At 39.8% G+C, this 23,400-nt stretch overlaps 1 protein-coding gene across 3 annotated transcripts in view; it reads right to left on the minus strand.

Annotated features, from left to right (window-relative positions):
- USP14 (ubiquitin specific peptidase 14) overlaps positions 1-23,400 on the minus strand; it is a 56,385-nt gene that overhangs the window by 14,882 nt on the left and 18,103 nt on the right. For 2 of the 3 annotated variants that reach the window (XM_054460333.2, XM_063653462.1), the window contains 5 exons: positions 21,136-21,240; positions 19,837-19,940; positions 4,871-4,929; positions 993-1,123; positions 63-143 (listed from right to left, as the gene is read on the minus strand). In XM_054460333.2, coding sequence (XP_054316308.1) covers positions 63-143; positions 993-1,123; positions 4,871-4,929; positions 19,837-19,940; positions 21,136-21,240 — 480 coding nt within the window. The remainder of the gene's footprint in view (positions 1-62; positions 144-992; positions 1,124-4,870; positions 4,930-19,836; positions 19,941-21,135; positions 21,241-23,400) is intronic. The other variant, XM_054460334.2, reaches the window with a different exon arrangement.

A 23,400-nucleotide genomic window follows, 5' to 3' on the forward strand; every position in this document is an offset into this window, starting at 1 on the left:
AAAATTCAAAAAAAAAATCAAGGTATAACAAGAGTCTATAATCACAAATATATTTCAACTACCTCTTTAACAGAATCATCCTCTATGGCTTCCAATTTCTGTTGCAATACTCGCATCATTTGTATCCAACATTCATTAGCATCCTGTAATGTAAAAAAAGGCAAAGTAAGTAAACCTGGCAGTGAACGATCTACAAAATTCTTTCAAAATAATCACTGTCTTCTAGGCAAGAAAGTGGTTTCCTTCTTCAAAAATATTAAGCCAAATAAGACATACGATCTTCCAAAAAATAAAGCATTCTAGGATAGCTTATTCATTCAACAGACATCTGCTGAGCTCCAATTTGTGCTAAACACTGTACTAGATACGCAGCATAATAGCAATGAAAATATAAAATTCAAGTAGAGATAAGGGTTATGAAGCAAAAAAAGGCAGGATGGAAACAGTAAGTGATCAAGGGAAGGGAAGTGTGCTATTTCAATAAGGTCATCAGGGAAAGCCCCAGGCTTTGGCCTTGGAGCCATGAGACCTGAAGGAGGTGAGGGAGCTGGTCTTGCACTTATCTGACAGCCAAAGAACAAGAGCAAAGGCCCTGCAGGAAGAGGGCACTTGAAGGGTTTAAGGAAGCCTGTGCGGCTGGAGAGAGGCAAGCAAGGGGCAGAGTGGTAGTGATGAACTCAGAGAGAAAGCCAGGGGCTAGAGGATTTAGGACTGCGGTAGAAAATCACTAGGGAGTACTGAACAAGGGGCCAACATAATCCTATCTTCATTTTAAAAAGGACATTGCGGGCTGTGTAGAGAAACTGCAAAGGGGCAAAGGCAGAAGCCAGATGATCAGTTAAGACTACTGTGCGGCTCCAGGCAAGAGACAGCCGTGGCATGAACTAGAGAAGACTGATGTTTATATTTCGAACTATGTTCCAATAAGTATGGTAAATGTAGGAAACCTAAGTTTTACATTTACAGAATGAAAAATACCTTGCCCTAATTACCTGTTGAAGATACTGTCCTTGTTCACCCTTCTCGGCAAACTGTGGGAAAGCCATGTGCAAAAACTGCAGTAGAATAATAGGTGGAATACTGGAAGAAGTTTTATCCATGGAATCAAACAAATCTCTAAGGGCTTAAAGACAAAGCAAACATTGCCTTAGTAAAACAGTCACATATTTAATACACGCGACTGTAAATTAATTTTAATTAATACAAACAAAAACCTACCTAATTTTTTTTTTTTGAGATGGAGTCTTCCTCCGTTGCCCAGGCTGGAGTGCAGTGGCGCGATCTCGGCTCACTGCAACCTCCGCCTTCTGGGTTCAAGCAATTCTCCTGCCTCAGCCTCCAGAGTAGCTGGGATTACAGGGACATGCCACCATTCCCGGCTAATTTTTTGTATTTTTTTTCAGTAGAGACGGGGTTTCACCATGCTGGCCAGGCTCTGGTCTCCAACTCCTGACCTCATGATCCGCTCACTTCAGCCTGTAACCCCAGCTACTTGGGAGGCTAAGGCAGGAGAACTGCTTGAACACTGAAGGGTCTCCCGAGTGCTGGGATTACAGGAGCATGCCACCATGCCTGGCTAATTTTTGCGTTTTTTTTTTTAGTAGAGACAGGGTTTCACCATGTTGGCCAGGCTGGGCTCAAACTCCTGACCTTGTGATCCGCCCGCCTCGGCCTCCCAAAGTGCTGGGATTACAGGTGTGAGCCACCACGCCCAGCCGCTTAAATATTTTTAAGTGTATCTACTCTTTGACAATTGTTGGACTCTCAATAAGAAAAAAAAAAAATCATTTTTAAATCTTAAAGAACTCACCAGAAGACCTTACAAAGCAATCACTAGCTGTAAACAACTTCTGAGCCCTGCCTCTCTCTTTCTTCTTGCCAGCCTTTGTCTTCCCAAAGCAGGGTGTTTTAATTCAGTACAAAGAACACATAACCTCTGTTTAGGGACAAACAGGCATAATGTAATTGTTCTGCTACGCTGCCAAGATCAGGATAGCAGGTCACCTCTCCCAACTTACCTCCCTTTAAACCTATAGTTGGTTCTCATCTACTCAACTCCTGGAGATTTAAATCTGGGTCCTTAAACAGCTGACTCTACTGGACAGCTAAGAACCAAAACTACTAAGAATTTACCTTCTTCAGAAAATCTTCTTTCCACTTACCCCTCTCAGCAGCATGAATCTCACAGTCATGGACTAGTCTGTTCTCTTGGAGTTCAAACATTTCTCCTCTGCTGACTTCCTAGTGATCAGATCTTGCCCTCCTTCATGTACAGCAAAACTCTTCCTCTAGCTTATCTCAACTTGTATGTTTTATTAACACCCAAGATGTGAAATGTCACCTATCACCATTATACAGACTCAACCCACCAAATACTACCGCATCTTAGCACAAAGCAGGGGCTCGATAAAATGTTCCTAAATAACAAAACTGAACACAATGTTTAAAAAATATTTTTGGAGGGAAGGCTGAAATTTGGGCATCACTACCAAGCTAATTTTTTTTAAATAAAAGCCTACATTTTAACAATACTTTATACACTACTCAAAAACACAGATGATTTAAGATCTAGTATATATCATCAACAGAGCATCTCAAAAGTATTTCATTAGTTTGAAAGAAAAAGGTCAAGAAGAAATATAGATTAAAAGAGATTAATAAGACATAACAACTAAATGCAATGTGGGATCTTAAACTGAATCCTGAAGCAGTAAAAAAAAAAACTTTTTAAATGGACGATACTGGGACAGTTGGCAAAATCTGAATAAAGACTGTATTTTAGGGTACTGTGTGAAACTCCCAAATTCTAAAAAAAAAAAGTTTGTTTTTTGAGACAGTGTCTCAGTCTGTTGCCCAGGCTGGAGTGCAGTGACACAATCTCAGCTCACTGTAACCTCCGCCTCCCAGGTTCAAGCGATTCTCGTGCCTCAGCCTCCCGAGTAGCTGGGATTACAGACATGCACCAACACACCTGGCTAATTTTTGCATTTTTAGTAGAGACAGGGTTTCGCCATGTTGGCCAGGCTGGTCTCAAACCCCTGGCCTTAAGTAATCTGCCTGCCTCAGCCTCCCAAAGTGCTGGGATTACAAGCATGAGCCACTGCACCCAGCCCAGATTCTGAAAATTAGAATTGTCTTGTGGTTATGAATGTCCTTATTGTTAGGAAATACATACTGAAGTATTCAGGAATAAAACACCTGCTGTCTCGCGCCTTATTCTAAAATGGTTCAGAAAAAATTACATGTGTAACAGAAAAATGAGAAACCAAATGCGACTAAAAGTTAGTAACTGGTGAATTCTTACAACTTTTCTGTAAATTTAAATGTATTTCAAAACAAAAAGTTAAACAATCAAGAAGCAAAAATGTAAAGAACAGTATTTTTCATCGCATCAATACTATTAGCCGCATATATGATGCTGGAGAAGCTGCTGAAATTCTAAGTTATTCTAAGATACATGAGCTGTCAAATGAAGTAGATATAAACGATCACACTTTCTCACTAAAAACTTCATTTCAACAAGTAAGTCTACTTTAGGAAAAAAGGTTAGAGTAAAATCTCTCTAACTGCAAATGACACAAAAGAAACCTGTTTATAATATCAAAAATCAATGGTTGACAACGAGATAACACTTCATACCTCTTGGATGGCTATAGTCAAAAAGACATATAATACTAAGTGCTGGTAAGGAGACGGAGAAATCAGAACCCTCATACCCTTCTGGGGGAAATGTAAAACGGTGCAACTCCTTTGGAAAATTCCGGCAGTTCCTCAGAAGGTTAAATATAGTAATCATATGACCCAGCAATTAATTCCACTCCTAGATACATACCAAAGAGAAATGAAAGCATTTGTCCACACCAAGACTTGTACACGAATGTCAGGAGTATTTGTAATAGTCGAAAAGCGGAAACAACCCAAATATCCATCAGTGATGAATGGATAAATGATATGTGGCATGTCCATACAAGGCACTCTTATTTAGCAATAAAAAAGAATGAACTACTGATACATGCCGCAATGTGGATGAATTCTGAAAACATTATACTAAGTGAAAGACACCAGTCACAAGAGACTACATATTATTTAATTCCATTTAGAGCAAAAGTCCAGAGTATGCAAATCTAGAGAGAAAGAACACATAGATAAATGTTTGGGTAGGGCTAGAAATGGGAAAGGAGGTGACTGCTAGGTGTTATGAAGTTGCTTTTTGGAATGATAATGTTCTAAAATTAACATTTTAGTAACATTTGCACAACTCTGTGGATAAACTAAAAAACAATGAATTATACACTTTAAATGGGCAGATTTTATGATATGTACACTATATCAATAAAGCTGTTAGAGAGAGAGTAAAAAAAAGGCATGACTGTAAAACCCTATTGACCTAACCCAAAGATTTAACAGTATTAAAATGTCCAAAATTAGGTGGGGGTTATATTCTCTTATGCAATGAAGAAACCAGTTATTTCTATCCTTTAAGATTACTATTTCTCTTCACACACATCACTTCTTTACACCAATACTCACTAAGACCCTCTTTTATAATGATACATTGATTGTGATAAAACCCGTCGCTGGCTATCCCCAGAGTCAACCCCAAAGATATATTATACAAATCAAACCTGAAGCCAAAATTATAATTTAATCCAAAAAAATCCAAAGATTATTTTTCACAAAAGGACAGACATCAATGATTTATAATCCGGATGATAAACTAAGTACCAAGTTGTTTAACTTAAGTGTAATGTACACTCCAAGCTTAATGAGGTGATGTTTTACAAAAGACATTCTGTAAACTGCAAAGGATTGTGAGCGAAAAATAAAATGTCTTACTCCTATCAAAAAGTAGTATATATAGTATACAAACCTGCAGTAATATACTGCGCTGAAGCCATTTCCCCTGAAGCTCTCAAGGCACCTGCATACCTAGGAACATTAAAGCAGAGTTAAACAATAGAATTCAATTCATTCTAACACTCAAATGGGAAGAAACCAGTTAAAAAGAGTTATTATGACACCCTCAACTGCAAGTTCCTCAGAGTTGTTCCCACCTTTCATTTTCTTCTCTTCTGGTCTTGCATTATATGAAGAAAAAAAGGAATGCAGAAAACGGAATTTAGATGGAGCCTACTTTAAGCTCTTTCCCTTTGTCAAACTCATATAAAACAAACATTTTATTTTATTTTTTATTTTCTGAGACAGAGTTTTGCTCTTGTCGCCCAGGTTGGAGTGCAAGGGCATGATCTCCACTCACTGCAACCTCTACCTCCTGGGTTCAAGCAATTTCTCCTGCCTCAGCCTCCCAAGCAGCTGGGATTACAGGCGTCCACCACCATGCCCAGCTATTTTTTGTATTTCTAGTAGAGACAGGGTTTCACCATGTTGGGCAGGCTGGTCTTAAACTCCTGACCTCAGGTGATCCACCCATCTCGGCCTCCCAAAGTGCTGGGATTACAGGCATGAGCCACTGTACCCAGCTAAAACAAACATTTTCTGAAAGTATTGTGAAACAAAACTATTCATTAATTACAAAGAAAATAAAATAACACAATCTCTGAAATAACTTGGAAGAAATAAGCATTAGATCAAAAACATTCAATCAAAAATCATACACCTACATTCAGCATTAGCTTGCTGTGTATCATTAAATAGGTCACTTAAGGTTGTAGGTCAGTTTGCTCATCTGTAAACCGAGGAGCTTCTATTAAATGATTTCTAAATTCACTTTCAGCTTTATGATCCTCACTTAATTTACAACAGTACAACAAACTGGCCATGCAAATTCCTTTTCAAATGACTATTCAAACCACAGTCATTACTCACACAATGTCTTAAAATGACAAAAGCTCAGAAATTATCATTCAGTTAATATTAAACAGTGAAGTGGGAGATTGCATATGCACTACGATTAAACTATGCGTACATACTACATACCCATTAGAGTGATTAAAATCAAAATTTAAAAAAAACTAGTATCACCCAATATTGGCAAGATTGTGGAGCAATCAGAATTACTGATCTAGTCAATAATAATATGAAAGGATCTCCAAGCTAGATACTGAGTGAAACAAGCCAGAACAAAAGAAAAGCACGACCTGTAGGATTCCATTTATTTTACGTTTCAGAATGTGCAAACTAATATGAAATCAGTAGTTGCTGGAAGGGGGTGGAGACGATAAGGATTAACTGAGAAAAGGCACGCCCAAGAAATTTTCTGAGATGATAGAAATGTTCTATACTTTGATAGGCAAATGGATTACAGAGAATTTGCATTTGTCAAAACTGATCAAACCAAACACTTAAGATACATGCATTTCACTAGATGTGAATTGTATCTCAATTTGCAAAGCAAAACCTCTATGCTTATGTTAAGCAGTATGAAAGAAATCACAGAGTATTGTGTTAAATTGTACTCAATTGAAGGATTTTGTTTTTCCCTTTTTCATTTGTTTGCATCTTTCGGAAACTGCTGTGACTCAACAAATTTTCTTAATTTTTCAATACACAATAATTCACAATAATGCCTGAATTATGTGTGTTCATTTTTAAAAACCTGAAAATCATTACATTTCCCTGTTAAGACATTTTAGCAACTTCTTAAAAGGCATTTTTGAAATTAAAATGAAGTACTAATATAGCAGACATATCCCAGAACATCACTTGGGTATGTAATTAGCTACATAATTGCTGCTGTTACTGAATTTTACTTCTTGTTATAGGGTAACATGAATATGTAACTATTTCTACATTTATGGCAAAGATACACTAATGAATTATCAATCTTTTTTTTGTAACTAAGAAAGGTCATATGTAATTTAATATCCAAAAAAAATTCCCATATTAGAGCAATAAAATGTAATTCCTAATTCATGTAAAACCATCCATTAAGCCAAATAACATTAACACTGAAGTTTATAAAGAAAAACTTGGAAAATAAAAGGAAACTGACAGAAATACTGAGAGGTTTTACAGTCAAAAGTACTGAGACTCTTTCCTTATCTCTGTCAAGTCAATAAATAAAAAGTAATGATACAGAAAATCTGAACATAATAAAATTAACCTAATGTCTATTATACTTTGACACCTACAAAGAGAGGACATTTTGACTTTTCTAGTCCCTATGAAATATTCAATCATACATCAGATCAAAAAGACAAACTCAAATTTCCAAAAACCAAAAGTTATGTAGGCTACAATCCTTACCCATAGTGAAATAAAGTACATTTATAACATATGCTTTCATATATGTGTTTCTAAATCCACTGGCTAAATAACTTGGCTTAAACTCTTGGGGATGGATGTGGAACAAATGAAAAGCACATATAATGCTAATGAAAATATGAATTGGTACCTCCGTTTTTGAAACTGGTTGGCAAAACATACTAAAACTGAATATACACATCCTTTTATGACCCAGCAGTTTCACTCATATATATTTTGTGCATATGCATACATACTCACATATACCCAACAGAAACAAATGCATGTGCCCAAAAATGTACTAGAATATTCAGAGTATATTTTTTCATAATCACCAAAAACTGAACACAAACCAAATATTCATCAACAGAAGAATGGCTAATAAATTGGTAGTACAGGACACAATGGAATACTATACTATACAGCATGAATATAAATGAATCACCAATACACAGAACATGGATACGCTAAACATCATGAGCCAGACCCATTACCCAGTCATCAGCCAGACAAATGGGCCCAATTTGTACATTTCTGTTCATAGAGTTCAAAATTGTTAAAACTGATCTATGAGATTAGAAGTCAGGATAGTATTTCCAATTTAGGAAACATAAACGGTGTTAGTGATTAAGATCTGTGAGGAGATTTTTAGAGTGCTAGAAGGGTTCTGCCTTTATTTTGGGTATACGGATGTGCTCACCCTGGGACAATTCATTGAGTTGTACACTTATAATTTGTATACTTTTGCATGTTATAATTCAATCAAAAATAAACGCACCAGGCGTGGTGGCTCATGCCTGTAATCCCAGCACCTGGGAGGCCGAGGCAGGTGGATCACGAGGTCAAGAGATCGAGACCATCCTGGCCAACATGATAAAACCCTGTCTCTAATAAAAATACAAAACTCCCTCTCCCTCTCCCTCTCCCTCTCCCTCTCCCTCTCCCTCTCCCTCTCCCTCTCCGGTCTCCCTCTCCGGTCTCCCTCTCCCTCTCCCTCTCTGGTCTCCCTCTCCCTCTCCCTCTCCCTCTCCCTCTCCCTCTCCGGTCTCCCTCTCCCTCTCCGGTCTCCCTCTCCCTCTCCCTCTCCCTCTCCCCTTTCTTCGGTCTCCCTCTCCTTCTTTTTTCGGTCTCCCACTGTTATCGAAGCTGGACTGTACTGCCATGATCTCGGCTCGCTGCAACCTCCCTGCCTCGGGCTCCTGTGACTCTCCTGCCTCGGCCTGCCGAGTGCCTGGGATTGCAGCCGCGCGCCGCCACGCCTGAATGGTTTTTGTATTTTTGGTGGAGACGGGGTTTCGCCGTGTTGACCGGGCTGGTCTCCAGCTCCTGGCCTCGAGTGATCTGCTTGCCTCGGCCTCCCGAGGTGCTGGGATTGCAGACGGAGTCTCGCTAACTCAATGCTCAATGGTGCTCAGGCTGGAGTGCAGTGGTGTGATCTCGGCTCGCTGCAACCTCCACCTACCAGCCTCCTGCCTTGGCCTCTTAAAGTGCTAAGATTACAGCCTCTGCCCCGCCGCCACCCCGTCTAGGAAGTGAGGAGCATCTCTGCCTGGCCACCCATCATCTGGGATGTGAGGAGCCCCTCTGCCCGGCCGCCCTATCTGGGAAGTGAGGAGCACCTCTGCCCGGCCGCCCATCGTCTGGGATGTGAGGAGCGCCTCTGCCCGGCTGCCACCCCGTCTGGGAGGTGAGGAGCGCCTCTGCCCGGCTGCCACCCCGTCTGGGAGGAAGTGAGGAGCGCCTCTGCCCGGCTGCCCCGTCTGGGAGATGAGGAGCACCTCTGCCCGGCCGCCCCGTCTGGGAGGTGAGGAGCGCCTCTGCCTGGCCGCCACCCCGTCTGGGAGGAAGTGAGGAGCGCCTCTGCCCGGTTGCCCCATCTGGGAAGTGAGGAGCGCCTCTGCCTGGCCGCCACCCCGTCTGGGAAGTGAGGAGCACCTCTGCCCGGCTGCCACCCCATATGGGAAGTGAGGAGCGCCTCTGCCCAGCCGCCCCGTCTGGGAGGTGAGGAGTGCCTCTGCCCGGTCGCCCCGTCTGGGAGGTGAGGAGCGCCTCTGCCTGGCCGCCACCCCGTCTGGGAGGAAGTGAGGAGCGCCTCTGCCCAGCTGCCCCATCTGGGAGGTGAGGAGCGCCTCTGCCCGGCTGCCACCCCCTATGGGAAGTGAGGAGCGCCTCTGCCCGGCCGCCCACTCTGGGAAGTGAGGAGCGCCTCTGCCCGGCCGCCCACTCTGGGAGGTGAGGAGCGCCTCTGCCCGGCCGCCCCGTCTGGGAGGTGAGGAGCGCCTCTGCCCGGCCGCCCCGTCTGGGAGGCGAGGAGCGCCTCTGCCTGGCCGCCACCCCGTCTGGGAGGAAGTGAGGAGCACCTCTGCCCAGCTGCCCCATCTGGGAAGTGAGGAGCACCTCTGCCCGGCTGCCACCCCCTATGGGAAGTGAGGAGCGCCTCTGCCCGGCCGCCCACTCTGGGAGGTGAGGAGTGCCTCTGCCTGGCCACTCCGTCTGGGAAGGGAGGAGCGCCTCTGCCCGGCCGCCCCGTCTGGGAGGTGAGGAGCGCCTCTGCCTGGCCGCCACCCCGTCTGGGAGGAAGTGAGGAGCGCCTCTGCCCGGCTGCCCCATCTGGGAAGTGAGGAGCGCCTCTGCCCGGCCGCCACCCCATATGGGAAGTGAGGAGCACCTCTGCCTGGCCACCACCCCGTCTGGGAAGTGAGGAGCGCCTCTGCCCGGCCTCCCTGTCTGGGAGGTGAGGAGCGCCTCTGCCTGGCCGCCACCTCGTCTGGGAGGAAGTGAGGAGCGTCTCTGCCCGGCCGCCCCGTCTGGGAAGTGAGGAGCGCCTCTGCCCGGCCGCCCCGTCTGGGAGGTGAGGAGCGCCTCTGCCCGGCTGCCACCCGGTCTGGGAGGAAGTGAGGAGCGCCTCTGCCCGGGCGGCCCCGTCTGGGAAGTGAGGAGCGTCTCTGCCCGGGCGGCCCCGTCTGGGAAGTGAGGAGCGTCTCTGCCCGGGCGGCCCCGTCTGGGAAGCGAGGAGCGCCTCTGCCCGGGCGGCCCCGTCTGGGAAGCGAGGAGCGCCTCTGCCCGGCCGCCCTGTCTGGGAGGTGAGGAGCGCCTCTGCCCAGCTGCCCTGTCTGGGAGGTGTACCCAACAGCTCCGAAGAGACAGCGACCATCGGGAGCGGGCCATGAGGACGATGGCGGTTTTGTTGAAGAGAAGGGGAGGAAGTGTGGGGAAAGGAAGGAGAGATCAGATTGTTGCTGTGTCTGTGTAGAAGGAGGTGGGCATAGGAGACTCCATTTTGTTGTGACTAGGAGAAATTCTTCTGCCTTGGGATGCTGTTGATCTATGGCCTTTCCCCCAGCCCCCTGCTCTCTGAAACATATGCTGTGTCAACTCAGGGTTAAATGGATTAAGGGCGGTGGCAAGATGTGCTTTGTTAAACAGATGCTTGAAGGCAGCATGCTCTTTAAGAGTCATCACCACTCCCTAATCTCAAGTACTCAGGGGCACAAACACTGCAGAAGGCCGCAGGGACCTCTGCCTAGGAAAACCAGAGACCTTTGTTCATGTGTTTATCTCCTGACCTTCTCTCCACTATTATCCTATGACCCTGCCATATCCCCCTCTCCCAGAAACACCCAAGAATCATCAATAAATTCTTCATAAATTAAAAAAAATAATAAAAATAAAAAAAAAATAAATAAATTAAAAAAAAAAATACAAAACTAGCTGGGCATTGTGACACGCACCTGTAGTCTCAGCTACTCGTGAGGCTGAGGCAGGAGAATCACTTCAACCCAGGAGGCGGAGGCTGCAGTGAGCCGAGATCATGCCACTGCACTCCAGCCTGGGGGCAGAGTGAGACTCCGTTTCAAAAAAAACAAAAAAAGAAACAAAAAAAAACTGAGCTAAAAGGAAAAGATAAGAGACTTTCTAGTGGTTTTTGTTAACATCTGAACATCTAACAGAGAACAAGCAAAATCTCAGAACTAAATGCTTTCATTACTACACAAGGGTAAGTAAACAATCCACGTATGAAACTTTAAGTTAGAAAATAGACAATAAAACAAGCCTAAGGTAAACAGAAATAAGAAAAAATTAATACAAACAAAAGTAGGATGAATCAGACAACTCAAAAAATTGAATGAACAAATCTAATAGCCAATTCTTTGAAAACTAAAATACAAATCTCTAGCAAGAAAATCAAGGGAGGAAAACACAAATATAACAAATGAGAAATAAAAATACAAAAAAAAATACAGGTCCAATAGTAGAATAAGTCTTAAGCTGAAATAATTTAAAGACAGGACAGTTTTGTAGGAAAATATAAATTACCAAAACTGACTTTAGAAGAGAATAAGTACATTTAAAATACCCCAAAGGCCAAGCACGGTGGCTCATGCCTGTAATCCCAGCACTTTGGGAGGCCAAGGCCGGGGCATCACCTGAGGTCAGGAGTTCGAGACCATCCTGGCCAACATGGTGAAACCACGTCTCTACTAAAACTACAAAAAATTAGCTGGGCGTAGTGGCGGGTGCCTGTAATCCCAGCTACTTGGGAGGCTGAGGCAGGAGAATCACTTGAACCCAGGAGGCGGAGGTTGCAGTGAGCCGAGATCATACCACTGCACTCCAGCCTGGGCAACACAGCGAGACTCTGTCTCAAAATAAAATAAAATAAAATACCCCAAAAAAGTTGAGTGCAGACAATTTCATCCGCAAGGCTTTCAACAACAGATCAGTCCTATAAAAGCATGAAAGAAAATAAAAGTTCCAGGAAAAGATGGACATAGAGCTAGCATAACTGTAACACCAAACCCTCACAAAGAAAAAAAAAAAAAAGCCAGAGGGAGACAGAATGCTATAAATCAGTCTTACTAACAAATGACCCCAAAAAATCCTTTTAAAATGTTCCAGCAAATTAAATTCAGTGCTATACATTGAAAGAATACGAATGTATCAGGAATATAGTCTACTATTAGGCTAACTATTAACATAATGTATCACAAATAGATCTAGTGAGAAAAATCTTAGTACTAGGTCAACAAACAACATTTGATAATTTTAACATGTATTTCTTGTTTTTAAAAAACCTCCAGTAAACAAATGGAGGGATACTTTCTTAACATTCTTAAGAATATTTCCACCAAACCTGAGGGGAAGAAGACAAGGAGAAGAAAAGAAAAAATAAAAAAAGAATATTTCCACCAAACCCAAGATCAATATTTAACCCTAAAATACAACAGTCTTATTAAAATCAAAAACAAGAGAGAATTCCACAACCATCTACTATTTAACATTGTGTTAAAAGTTCTAGCCAGTGAAACACGAAAGAAACATGAAGTAAACTACCTGAAACAGACAAAACTAACCTGAGTAATGGATTTGATTATCTATTTAGAAAATCCAAATACTAATAGAAAATATGCCTTATTTCCTCATAAATATACCATAAATAAATCATAATCATAAATATCATAAATAAAATGTGTTTTCAGGGTAAATAAATGTGTTTTCAAGGTAAATAAAAACTACATTAAAATTTTCATAGAATATAAGGACTATTTCAATATTAGGGTAAAGTATATCTTGGAACCATGGAAATCTGATATTTGAAATTAGTATGCCTGATTTCTTCCCATCAGCTAGCAGGGCCAATAACAAAATGATCAAGGGAAAATTCATCTAACATTACAAAATACAAAAATTCAAAACAGTTGGAAATAAAACACGTGAAAAAAATCCATCTTACTGAAAGTCAAATAAGACCTGAAACAATGGGGAGACAGCCTATGTTCCTGGATGGGGAGGCTAAATATTGCAAAAATGTCAATTTATCCCAAACTTAAAGCCATTATGGTCAAAATCCCAAAGGCTGACACTCCCACTATTTATCCATTTAGAGGGAGAAAGGCGTATTGAACAACATGACTATGAAGTTCAAAGAGATGTAAAAAATGGATCAAACTATCCAGTAATACACTGAAAGTAAGAAGGATGCATTACTATACACCAGATGGTTAAAATGGCATAATACAAACTCATATCAAAAATCAGACCTCAATAAATAAACCCAATTAGAAAATCTAGGAACAGGTCTCAAAAATATTTAATAATAATACATATGATAAAAGATCAATGTGTATCAATATACAATAAATGGTGATGGGAGAAAAAAAGAGAAACCTAGATTTTTACCTTAGAAATGTAAGTCACCAATAAACTCACGAGTAAAAAGTAGTTCAATCTTACCAGTAATCAAAAAATATTTATCATTATAATATTTTACATTGATGAATATCTACAGAATGTAGCATTCATATTTTTCTACCTTTTGGGATAACAACTGCCAATATCTAAAAGGTCAAACTATCCACTCTAATTTATCAACCCACCAACTCCACTTCCAGAAATTGATCCAAAGAATCCTATGCATCAAGGTGTACTGCAGAATTGTTAATACGTAAGCATAAAAACAAAGACATGAGCACAAATTTAAGACTGTTTGAATTGGTTATAAAAAACGCATACACTGCTACACATATGTTTAAAGAAAAAACCCAAATATAACACAAATCTTCATCCCTTTCTCTTTTTTTTTTTGAGACACAGTCTCACTCTGTCGCCCAGGCTGGAGTGCAGTGGTGCAATCTCGGCTCACTGCAGCCTCTGCTCGCGGGTTCAAGCGACCCTCCTGCCTCAGCCTCCTGAGTAGCTGGGATTATACGCACCCACCACCAAACCTGGCTAATTTTTGTATTTTTAATAGAGATGGGGTTTCACCATGTTAGCCAAGCTGGTCTTGAACTCGTGACCTTCAGTGATCTGCCCGCCTCAGCCTCCCAAAGTGCTGGGATTACAAGCATGAGCCACTGCTCCTGGCCCATCTCTTTTTTTAAGAGACAGGGTCTCATTGCATTGCCCAGGCTGGAGTGCAGTGGCATCATCACAGCTCACTGCAGCTGCAAACTCCTGGGCTCAAGCATTCCTCCCAGCTCAGCCTCATGAGTAGCTGGAACTACAGGCGCACACCACCACACTCAGCTATTTCTTTTTTATTGTAGAGATGGGGGTCTCACTATGTTGCCCAGGCTGGTCTTAAACTTCTGGCCTCAAGCTATAGATTCAGCCTCCCAAAGCACTGGGATCACAGGCATGAGCCATCACATCCAGCCCAGGGTACATCTTCAATCTGTATGAATTAAATGTATGATGCATTTTCATCATATCCTGACATAAGGGCTGAGAAAAAGTGAATATCAAATATGTAGACTTTTCTGTTATTTAAAATTTTTTTGTCAAGAACAAGTTGCAATCAACTATTTAGAATGAAGATATGCGTGCCAGATGTGGTGGCTCACACCTGTAATCCCAGTATTTTGGCAGACTGAGCTGGGAGAATTGATTGAGGCCAGGAGTTTGAAACCAGCCTGAGCAACATAGCCATCTCTTGTCTCTACTTCAAAAAAAAAAAAAATCAGCTGGGCATAGTGGTGCATGCCTGAGGTCCCAGCTACTTGGGAAGCCAAGTCAGGAGGATCCTTAAGCCCAAGAGGTCAAGGCTGCAGTGATCTGTGATCGTGCCACTCCAGAGCCTGGGCAACAGAGCGAGGGCCTGTCTCAAAAAATAAAAAATAATTTAAAATTTTTTAAAATTTTAAATGAAGATATGCCCTCAATAAGCTAAAAAAAAACTAAATAATTTAAGTAGTGTAAGCAATCCCACATGCAATTCCACTCAATGAACACATCCCCTAGACAGTTGTGAGATGAGATATGGGGCTTTTCTGTTCGCTCCGAGTGTCTCCGTTCTTGCACGCCTCTCGTAATATGAGCATCTCACTGAACTGAGTGAGACTCTAGTGTTTACAGATAAATATTTTCAGCCAGGCACAGTGGCTCATGCCTGTAATCCCAGCACTTTGGGAGGCTGAGGCGGGCAGATGACTTGTGAGGATTTTGAAAACAGCCTGGACAATATAGCAAAACCCATCTCTAATAAAAATACAAAAATTAGTCAGGCATGGTGGCACACACCTGTAATTCCAGCTACTTGGGAGGCTGAGACAGAAGAATCGCTCAAGCCTGGGAGGCAGAGGCTGCAGTGAGCTGAAATCACACCACTGCACTGCAGCCTGGGTGAGTGAGTGAGACTCTGTCTCAAAAATAAATAAATAAAAAATAAGAAAAAAAAAAGAAAGAAAATCAGCAATCTAGTAACTGTTAACACTGTGTATATTGAGAGCTGGGGCTTGCCGGTCTCCAATACAACAGATACGGCCATGTGTTACTGTCTTTTGAGGAGTAATTTATAGAATTTTAGGATGATTTTTTATAACATATAGTTTTCACTCTAGGTTCTAAATTGAGAATCGAACTCCAGGAGTATGATGAGATTCCACTCTTGGGCGGCATGAAGCAAGCCATTTCAAACCTTATTTTTACCTGTGGCTATAGTTCTTGGTCCTTACTGCCTCTTAAGCTAATCCGTCTATTTCTCTTGAACACACTTTCCTTCTACCCTCCATCATTATATATCCCACTCTCTTTTTATTTTATTTTATTTTTTGAGACAGGGCCTCACTCTATCACCCAGCCTGGAGTGCAGTGGCACGCTGATGGCTCACTGCAGGCTCGACCTCCCAGGCTCAAACAATCTCCCACCTCAGCCTCTGAGCAGCTAGGACTACAGGCACACACCACCATGCCTGGCTAATTTTTGGTTTTTTGTTTGTTTTGTAGAGGTGGGGTTTTGCCATGTTGCCGAGGCTAGTCTCAAATTCCTAAGCTCAAGTGAGATACCCGCCTCGGCCTCCCAAAGTACTGGGATTACAGGCGTGAGCCATCACACTCGGGACCCATACCTCCCACTCTATAGAACCTGCCAAAGACAAGTTCTGCTAAGTATTTGTGAGGATGGTCTTCCTTATCTCCAGCTGTAAAACACCTCTCATGGAATGTTTTTCTGTTCTTTCATTCTTGTTGTATCAGTTAGTGCCATTTTTCCAAAGACATACCACCATTCATGACATCTTGTATCAATTATGTTAGTAAGCACACTCTCTTGTGAAAATTTAGAATTCAAAAACTACTTCTTTTGTTTGGCATCAGAGATTGCTGTACAAAAAAAAAGAAAAAATATTAAAAATAAAAACCAAAAAGCGAAAAAAGTAACTTTCATTTTTATTTTTTTAAAAAAAGGAAAAACAAAAAATACTTCTTTTGGTTTCAGGAAAATAGAACCACATAGGATGAAATCTCCCCTGCTTACACAGAACTCTTTCCAAAACATAAAAGTGCACTCTCACACAAACAGAGGCTAAAAGGCATCCAAGGAGAGAACAGTAAAGAGGAAATCTTAGAAGTGAGCCAAGGCTATCTCCACCAGCCACTCCCAAGGGTGCTAGCCAGAAAGCTACCCCAGCAAACTACCTATTCAGATAATTTGCAACTGGGACATAAGGAAGAGAATATGGTTGCATGATATGAGCACACAACCTTTAAACAAATGAGGGAAAAACAACCCTTACATCCAAAAAGAACAGAGTTAAAAGGCCAAACAACAAGGAAAAAAAAAAAAACCTTAAATAAAAATACTTCAGAGCCACAGAAAAAAAAGCAGGATTTAGATCCAAAAATTAAGAATAAGGAGTTATAAAAAAGAACAGAAGGTCATGATAAGTAAGCAGTGAAACAAAGTAGACGTATGAATCAGTAAAATGTAAGACAGAACTGAGGCATTTTCCTAGAGCACATCACATAAAAATTATAAAAATTTAAAACACGGAGGAAAGTTAGAAGACTAAAAAACAGATTCTAGAAATTTTGATATGTATAAGAAACCAGGTGGAGGAGAAGCAGTATCTAAAGAAATAATGACCAAGAAATGTCCTAGAGTTTGCGACAAGAGTCCTCAGACTAAAAGTGCTCACTGAGTACTTTTATAAGATAAATAAAACCCACAGTCTCACATTGTTGGAAAACTGGGGGACAGAAAAAAAAAAAGAGAAAACCCTAAAAGCTACTAACAGAAAAGAATAAAAATCAAGACTGACATCAGACCTCTCATCAGTAAGCATGGACACACAAAAATAGTGGAGAAATAACTACCAATCACTGAGGAAAAATGGCTTTGACCTAGACTCTTGCTTCAAGCAATATTATCATCCAAGGATAAGAGGAAAGGGTAAAATACAGCAATATTTTGGGATACATATAAAAGACACAGTAAGATTCACCAGGCAATTTTTTAAGCAAAATTAAAATAAAAACTATTAAAGAATAAAATAATAATCTTAGCTACCTAGAATTCAGAGGATAATTTGAACGTCAGTACTCTGCTTAAAATCTTCCAAAGGTTTCTCTTCGCCCACAACCCAAAGTCCACACTTCTTAAAAATGACTTCAAGATTTCTGGCTGGCCCCTGCTAATCTCCCATCTATCACCATTTCTACATCCATCCTTCTCCAGGCAGTTGCACTGAGTATGTTGCAGTCTCCTGCCTCCAGACTCTTGCTTAAAAACTCTTTCCTCCAGTCCACTCTCATACTTCCCTAACCTCTCATCCAGGCTGGGATAACACCTAACTGTTTAAATACCAGTTACTCTAAGAAGTCTTCCCAAACTATCCTCAGATACCCCTGATGAACTCCCTTAGATGTTCTCATAGCAGCCTACATTTCCCATCAAAGCAGTTCTGAAACAGTACCTGTTTACTTGATAGTCTTTCTCTATTAGACTGTAGGTGCCTTGAAGACAGATACTGTGTCTTGTTCACTGATAATACATCAGCTGCAATCTATGCAATTTCTCATAAATACCTGACAACTATTCACTTCAGAGAAATGTATAAAACCTTTAAAGTCACTCTTTCAGATTTTTGCACAGTCCTTCTCTCCCTTCTCTTCTGCTCAGTTCTATCACAACATTTCACAATAGACTGAGGGGAAAAAACAAAAATCAATATTCATAAAGCTGTCTAGAATCCAAATTGTAGTTCAGAATTCTATCATAAAGAACTGACAATTTATGTATCAAGACAGTTGTATAAATTTAGTCAGAATTCAGTTACATATTTTTTAAGTTACATTTATACTCACTGGAAGAAAGGGCCCTTATCTGTAGACCATTTCACAGGTTCTCAAAACATTTGTAATTAATTCTTTACTCTTTTCCTTTCATACGACGGTATAAAAACAAAATGTTCTTTCTTTTTTGAAACCAGTACTGACTGACATAAGGATAGACATATATATAAATGGAAAAGAATCCAGGGTCCAGAAATGAACCTATACCTTAAGGTCAACTGACTTTCAAAAAAGGTGCTAAGACAATTCAGTGGGGAAACAATAGCCTTCAACAAATGATGCTGGAAGAACTGGATATACACATGCAAAATAATAGGCAAATACCTCCCTCCCTCTCACCATACACAAAAATTAACCACAGGCCTGAATAGAAGAGCTAAAAGTATATTAACTCTTGAAAAACAACAAAGAAGTAAGTCTTTGTAACCTAGAATTAGACAATGGCTTCTTACATATGAAACCAAAAGCATATGTGACAAAAGAAAAAAATAAAATTAAGATTAAACTACATCAAAATTAAAAAACATTTGCATTACAAACGTACCATCAAGAAAAGTAAAAGGACACTGCATACAACAGACTTAGGAAAAAAATAAATTTTTTAAAAAGAAAGTAAAATGACAGCTTATAGTATAGAAGAAAAGATTTGCAAATTATCCATTGGGTAAGGAACTTGTATATATGTAAAAACACAATTGAATTTTTAAAAAGACAAATAACCCAATTAAAACACAGGCAAAAGATTTAAACAGACATTTCTCCAAAGAAGATATATAAATGGCCAATAAGCACATGAAAAGATGCCCAACATCATTAGCCACTAAAAAAAATGTGCATGACAACCACAATGAGATACCACACTTCATAGCGCTAGATGGCTTAATCAAAGACAGACAATATTGGCAATTTTCTCACATTGCTGGTGAGAATGTAAAATGGTACCGTCACTTTGGAAAACCATTGTGGCAGTTCCTCCAAACATTAAACATAGAATTACTATATGAAAACGTTCATCTACACAAAAAACATGAATGTTCACAGCAGCATTACTCGTAACAGCCAAAAAGGAGAAACAACTCAAATTTCCATCAACAAAATGAATGGATAAATAAAATGTGATATATCCATAAAATGAAATATTATTCAGCCATAAAACAGGAATGAGGTATTATATATGCTGTAACATGAACCATGGAAACATGCTAAATGAAAGAAGTCAGTCACAAAAAGACCACATATTATATGATTCAATTTATATGAAATACCCAGAATGAGCAAATCTATGACAGAAAGTAGATTAATGGTTGGTGGGTGAAAGGGTTTAAGAAGTGACTGCCAGTGAGTATGACACTTCTTTTGGAGGGGGCGGAAAATGTCCTAAAATCGATGGTGGTGATGGTTGCACAAACTTGTAAATACTATAAAAATCATTAAACACTTTAAAATGGTGAATTGTGTAATAAATTAATTATATCTCAATTAAGATGCTAAAGAAAGCAAAACAAAACAATACTACTCATCCAAATGTGAACATCCCTTACCCAGAAAAGACTGCAGGCTTACCTTTTAAGGGCATCTTTGAGTTCAGGCACAGAACGAATACACTGAACCGTGGCATTCATGTAACAAGTGTTACCAAGGTTTGTCAATCCACATGGTAACTCCATCTAGTTAAAAAAAAAAAAAGAAGGATTAAATCATTAAACCATTTTTACAAAATGACATGGCATATATAAATCACTAAAATTCTCATTTTGAATCAAGTACTATTTACTAGCTTCTACCAATTTATATTCTGCCTTCACTCTAAAGAAACAGTTTTATTTCCCCCAAAAAAAAGTTTACTTGGATCACGCTGGCCATCATATTATGTTTTAGTTTCCTTCTTAAATATAGTAAGAGAATAATTATACTAGTCTTGCCTTTTTTGCAGGTTTATCAAGAGAAGAGAATAGGCAAAATATGCATAGAAACACTTCAAAACAAAAAGCAAAATAACAGGTTGGGCACAGTGGCTCACACCTGTAATCCCAGCACTTTGGAAGGCTGAGGTGGAAGGACTGCTTGAGGTCAGAAGTTCAAGATCAGCCTAGGCAACACAGCAGGACCCCATCTCTATAAAAAAAAAAAAAATGTTTTTTTAATTTGCTGGGCCTGATGGTGCACGCCTACAATTTTCGCTACTCAGGAGCCTGAGGTGGGAGGATCACTTGAACCCAGGAAGTTGAGGTTACAGTGAGCTATGATCATACCACTGCACTTCAGCCAGGGTGATGGAGCAAGACCCCATCTCAAGGGAAAAAAAAAAAAGCAAAAAAAAAAAAACCATGAAAATGAATGAATGGCACTAAATAAACGCTAGGTGTTAAAAAAAAATTGACACATGTGTTGGCCAGTTTCTAAACTGATTTTGCATTTAAATTCAGGATAAAATGTATGTATTTTCCACATGAAGGATTTTAAAAATTTAAATATCCCAGCATTTAAACTACTCTTTGACCCTGTTTTCTCATAAAACAATAATAGTAAATACTTATATAGTACTATCTGCCAGAAACATATTTATTACAGGTATTAGCTAAGTATATATAAGTTAAGCCTAAGTAAATTCACTTGGAAGTCTGAAAACCAGTAGTAAGGTGTACAATACAAAAAAAAACCCCTAGCTGTGCCTTATTTAACTACAGAAGGACTCCCTTAAGCTAATCAAAAATAATAAAACTCTTATTTACTGCTAAAAATATCTATCTTGGTATTAATGATTAAGTCTTCAAGACATTTAGATGCTACTTTCTGAAAGACACCTTAATAATGGTCCTTCAAAAAGTAGTGATCAAATATATAAAATCTGGTGTGTCTTACAGCAGATGCTAACTGTTCTTCTGTCATGTCTTCTACGAAGACAGTTTTGGCTGAGGGTTCTTCTGGAAGAGCATCTGCTGACCCCATCATTAGTAGAGTCATTCCCTGTTTTTAAAAAAAGTAATTTCATGAAAATCCTTAAAAGTTGGTAATGTTTATGTCAAACAAAAGAAGCCAGGCACAAAAGAACACATATTACATAATTCTATTTGCCAAAATATGTAGATTACATAAATCTACAGAAAGTAGATTAGTTGCTGCCTAGGACTGGAGATGGGAAGAGGGAGTGACTTTAAATGGTACAAGTTTCTTTCTGGGGTAATGGAAATGTTCTAAAATTAGATTGTGGTGAAGGCTGCACAACTCTGTAAATACACTACTAAAAAATCACTGCATTGTTTAAAACAAGCAAAAAGCACTAGGGTGGCTGTTTGAGGCCAAGGCAAAAGTGTACAAAGAAACTTTTTAGTGATGAAACTTCTAAATCGTGATTGTGGTAGTGGTTACATGACAATATAGAATTGCCCAAAGTCATCAAACTGTACATCAAACGCAGGTGAATTTTACTCTATATAAATTGTACTTGAATAAAGCTGAAGGAAAAAATAAATATTGCCATAAAAACACCTAATAATGTTTACAATATTGAAGCAGAGGGAATTCCTCAAACGAACATTAACATTTAGTGGCATCATCTCTCTCCATAACAAATTAACAACTAATAAAATTCAGACCAGGCATGGTGGCTCATGCCTGTAATCCTAGCACTTTGGGAGGCCAAGGCTGGTGGATGGTTGGAGTCCAGTTCAAGACCAGCCTGGGCAACATGGCAAAATCCCATCTCTACAAAAAATACCAATATTAGCTGGGCATAGGGGTGCATGCCTGTAGTCCCAGCTACTTGGGGGCTAAAGTGGGAGGATCACTGGAGCCTGGGAGGTTCAGGCTGCGGTGAGCTGTGATCACACCACTTGCATTCCAGCCTGGGTGACAGAGTGAGACCCTGTCTCAAAAAATAAAACAAAAAAACAAACAAACGCTAATAAAATTCTTTCTGTGAATGTCTACTGTGTAACTGTAATGATTGTTTACATTTAAATACAAATATTTTTAGAGCATTAAATTCTCCATTACTAAAAAATATCAAACCAAATACAGAGTAAATTTGTTCAAAATATCCAATTATATAATTCTACACATTAACCTAAGTAAATACTTTTATTTAATACATATGCAAACACTCCATACAATCAATAGAAGGACAAGGAAGACACTGTCATTGTAAAGCTCATAATCTTAAAATATGAACAACATCTTACTCTCTTACTCAGTATCTTAATTGAAGGCATGAACACATGAGACAAAGTAAAAGGTAGGACCAGAAGTGGAGATTTAAAAAAAAAAAACAGGGAGGGAAAAATGATAGCCAGAAGACTAAAAATATCCAGATGATGATTAAAATTAGGAAATTAGTAAGATCAACAATTCAGTTAAGAATACCTACAATTAAATTTAATGACCTTTATTCTATCACCTTTTATTTCTACATAGACATTTTATAAGATCACTGCAAAGCAGTAAAGCAGTACTAAGCCATCACTACAGAATTTTTTTTTTTTTTTAGAGACAGGGACTCACTCTGTCACCAGGCAGGAGTGCAGTGGCACAAATATAGGTCACTGTAGCCTCAAACTTCTGGCCTCAAGTGATCCCCCCATCTCAGCCTCTCAAAGTGCTGGGACTGCAGGTATAAGCCACCCTACCAGGCCAACAATCTTTTTCCAAAGACAACTGTCTCAAGAGCCAACTATTTAAAGAATACACTAGCAATAACCAGTTGGAAAACACAATAGAAGAAATGCCAACAGTATCTAAGAATAAGCATAACAAGAAAAATGTAACGCTTTAATGAGAGAATAAAGCTTTACTTAAGGATATTTTTAAAAAAAAGCATCTAAATAAACTGAAAGACAAGTTTTGAACTTGAAAAATTACTATAAAGGTGCAATTATAGTTATATAAATTTAATGAAATTCCTTTACAAAACCTTGCAAAATGATTCATTCATGCAGCAAATTTATACCCATGATAATAGCTAAGAAATTTCTGAAAAAGAATAGAGACTAAAGCAACGCCCTTAAAAATTATTAGGAAAAGGGATTATATAATGAAAAATATTGAGAAAAACTGTATACTTTAGGAAAAACATACTATCAGCTCTCTACTTCATACCATACCACAACCATAATGAATTAAAGGTAAAGA

Source organism: Pongo pygmaeus, chromosome 17 (genome assembly GCF_028885625.2).
Source record: "Pongo pygmaeus isolate AG05252 chromosome 17, NHGRI_mPonPyg2-v2.0_pri, whole genome shotgun sequence".
NCBI classification, from domain to species: Eukaryota; Metazoa; Chordata; class Mammalia; order Primates; family Hominidae; genus Pongo; species Pongo pygmaeus.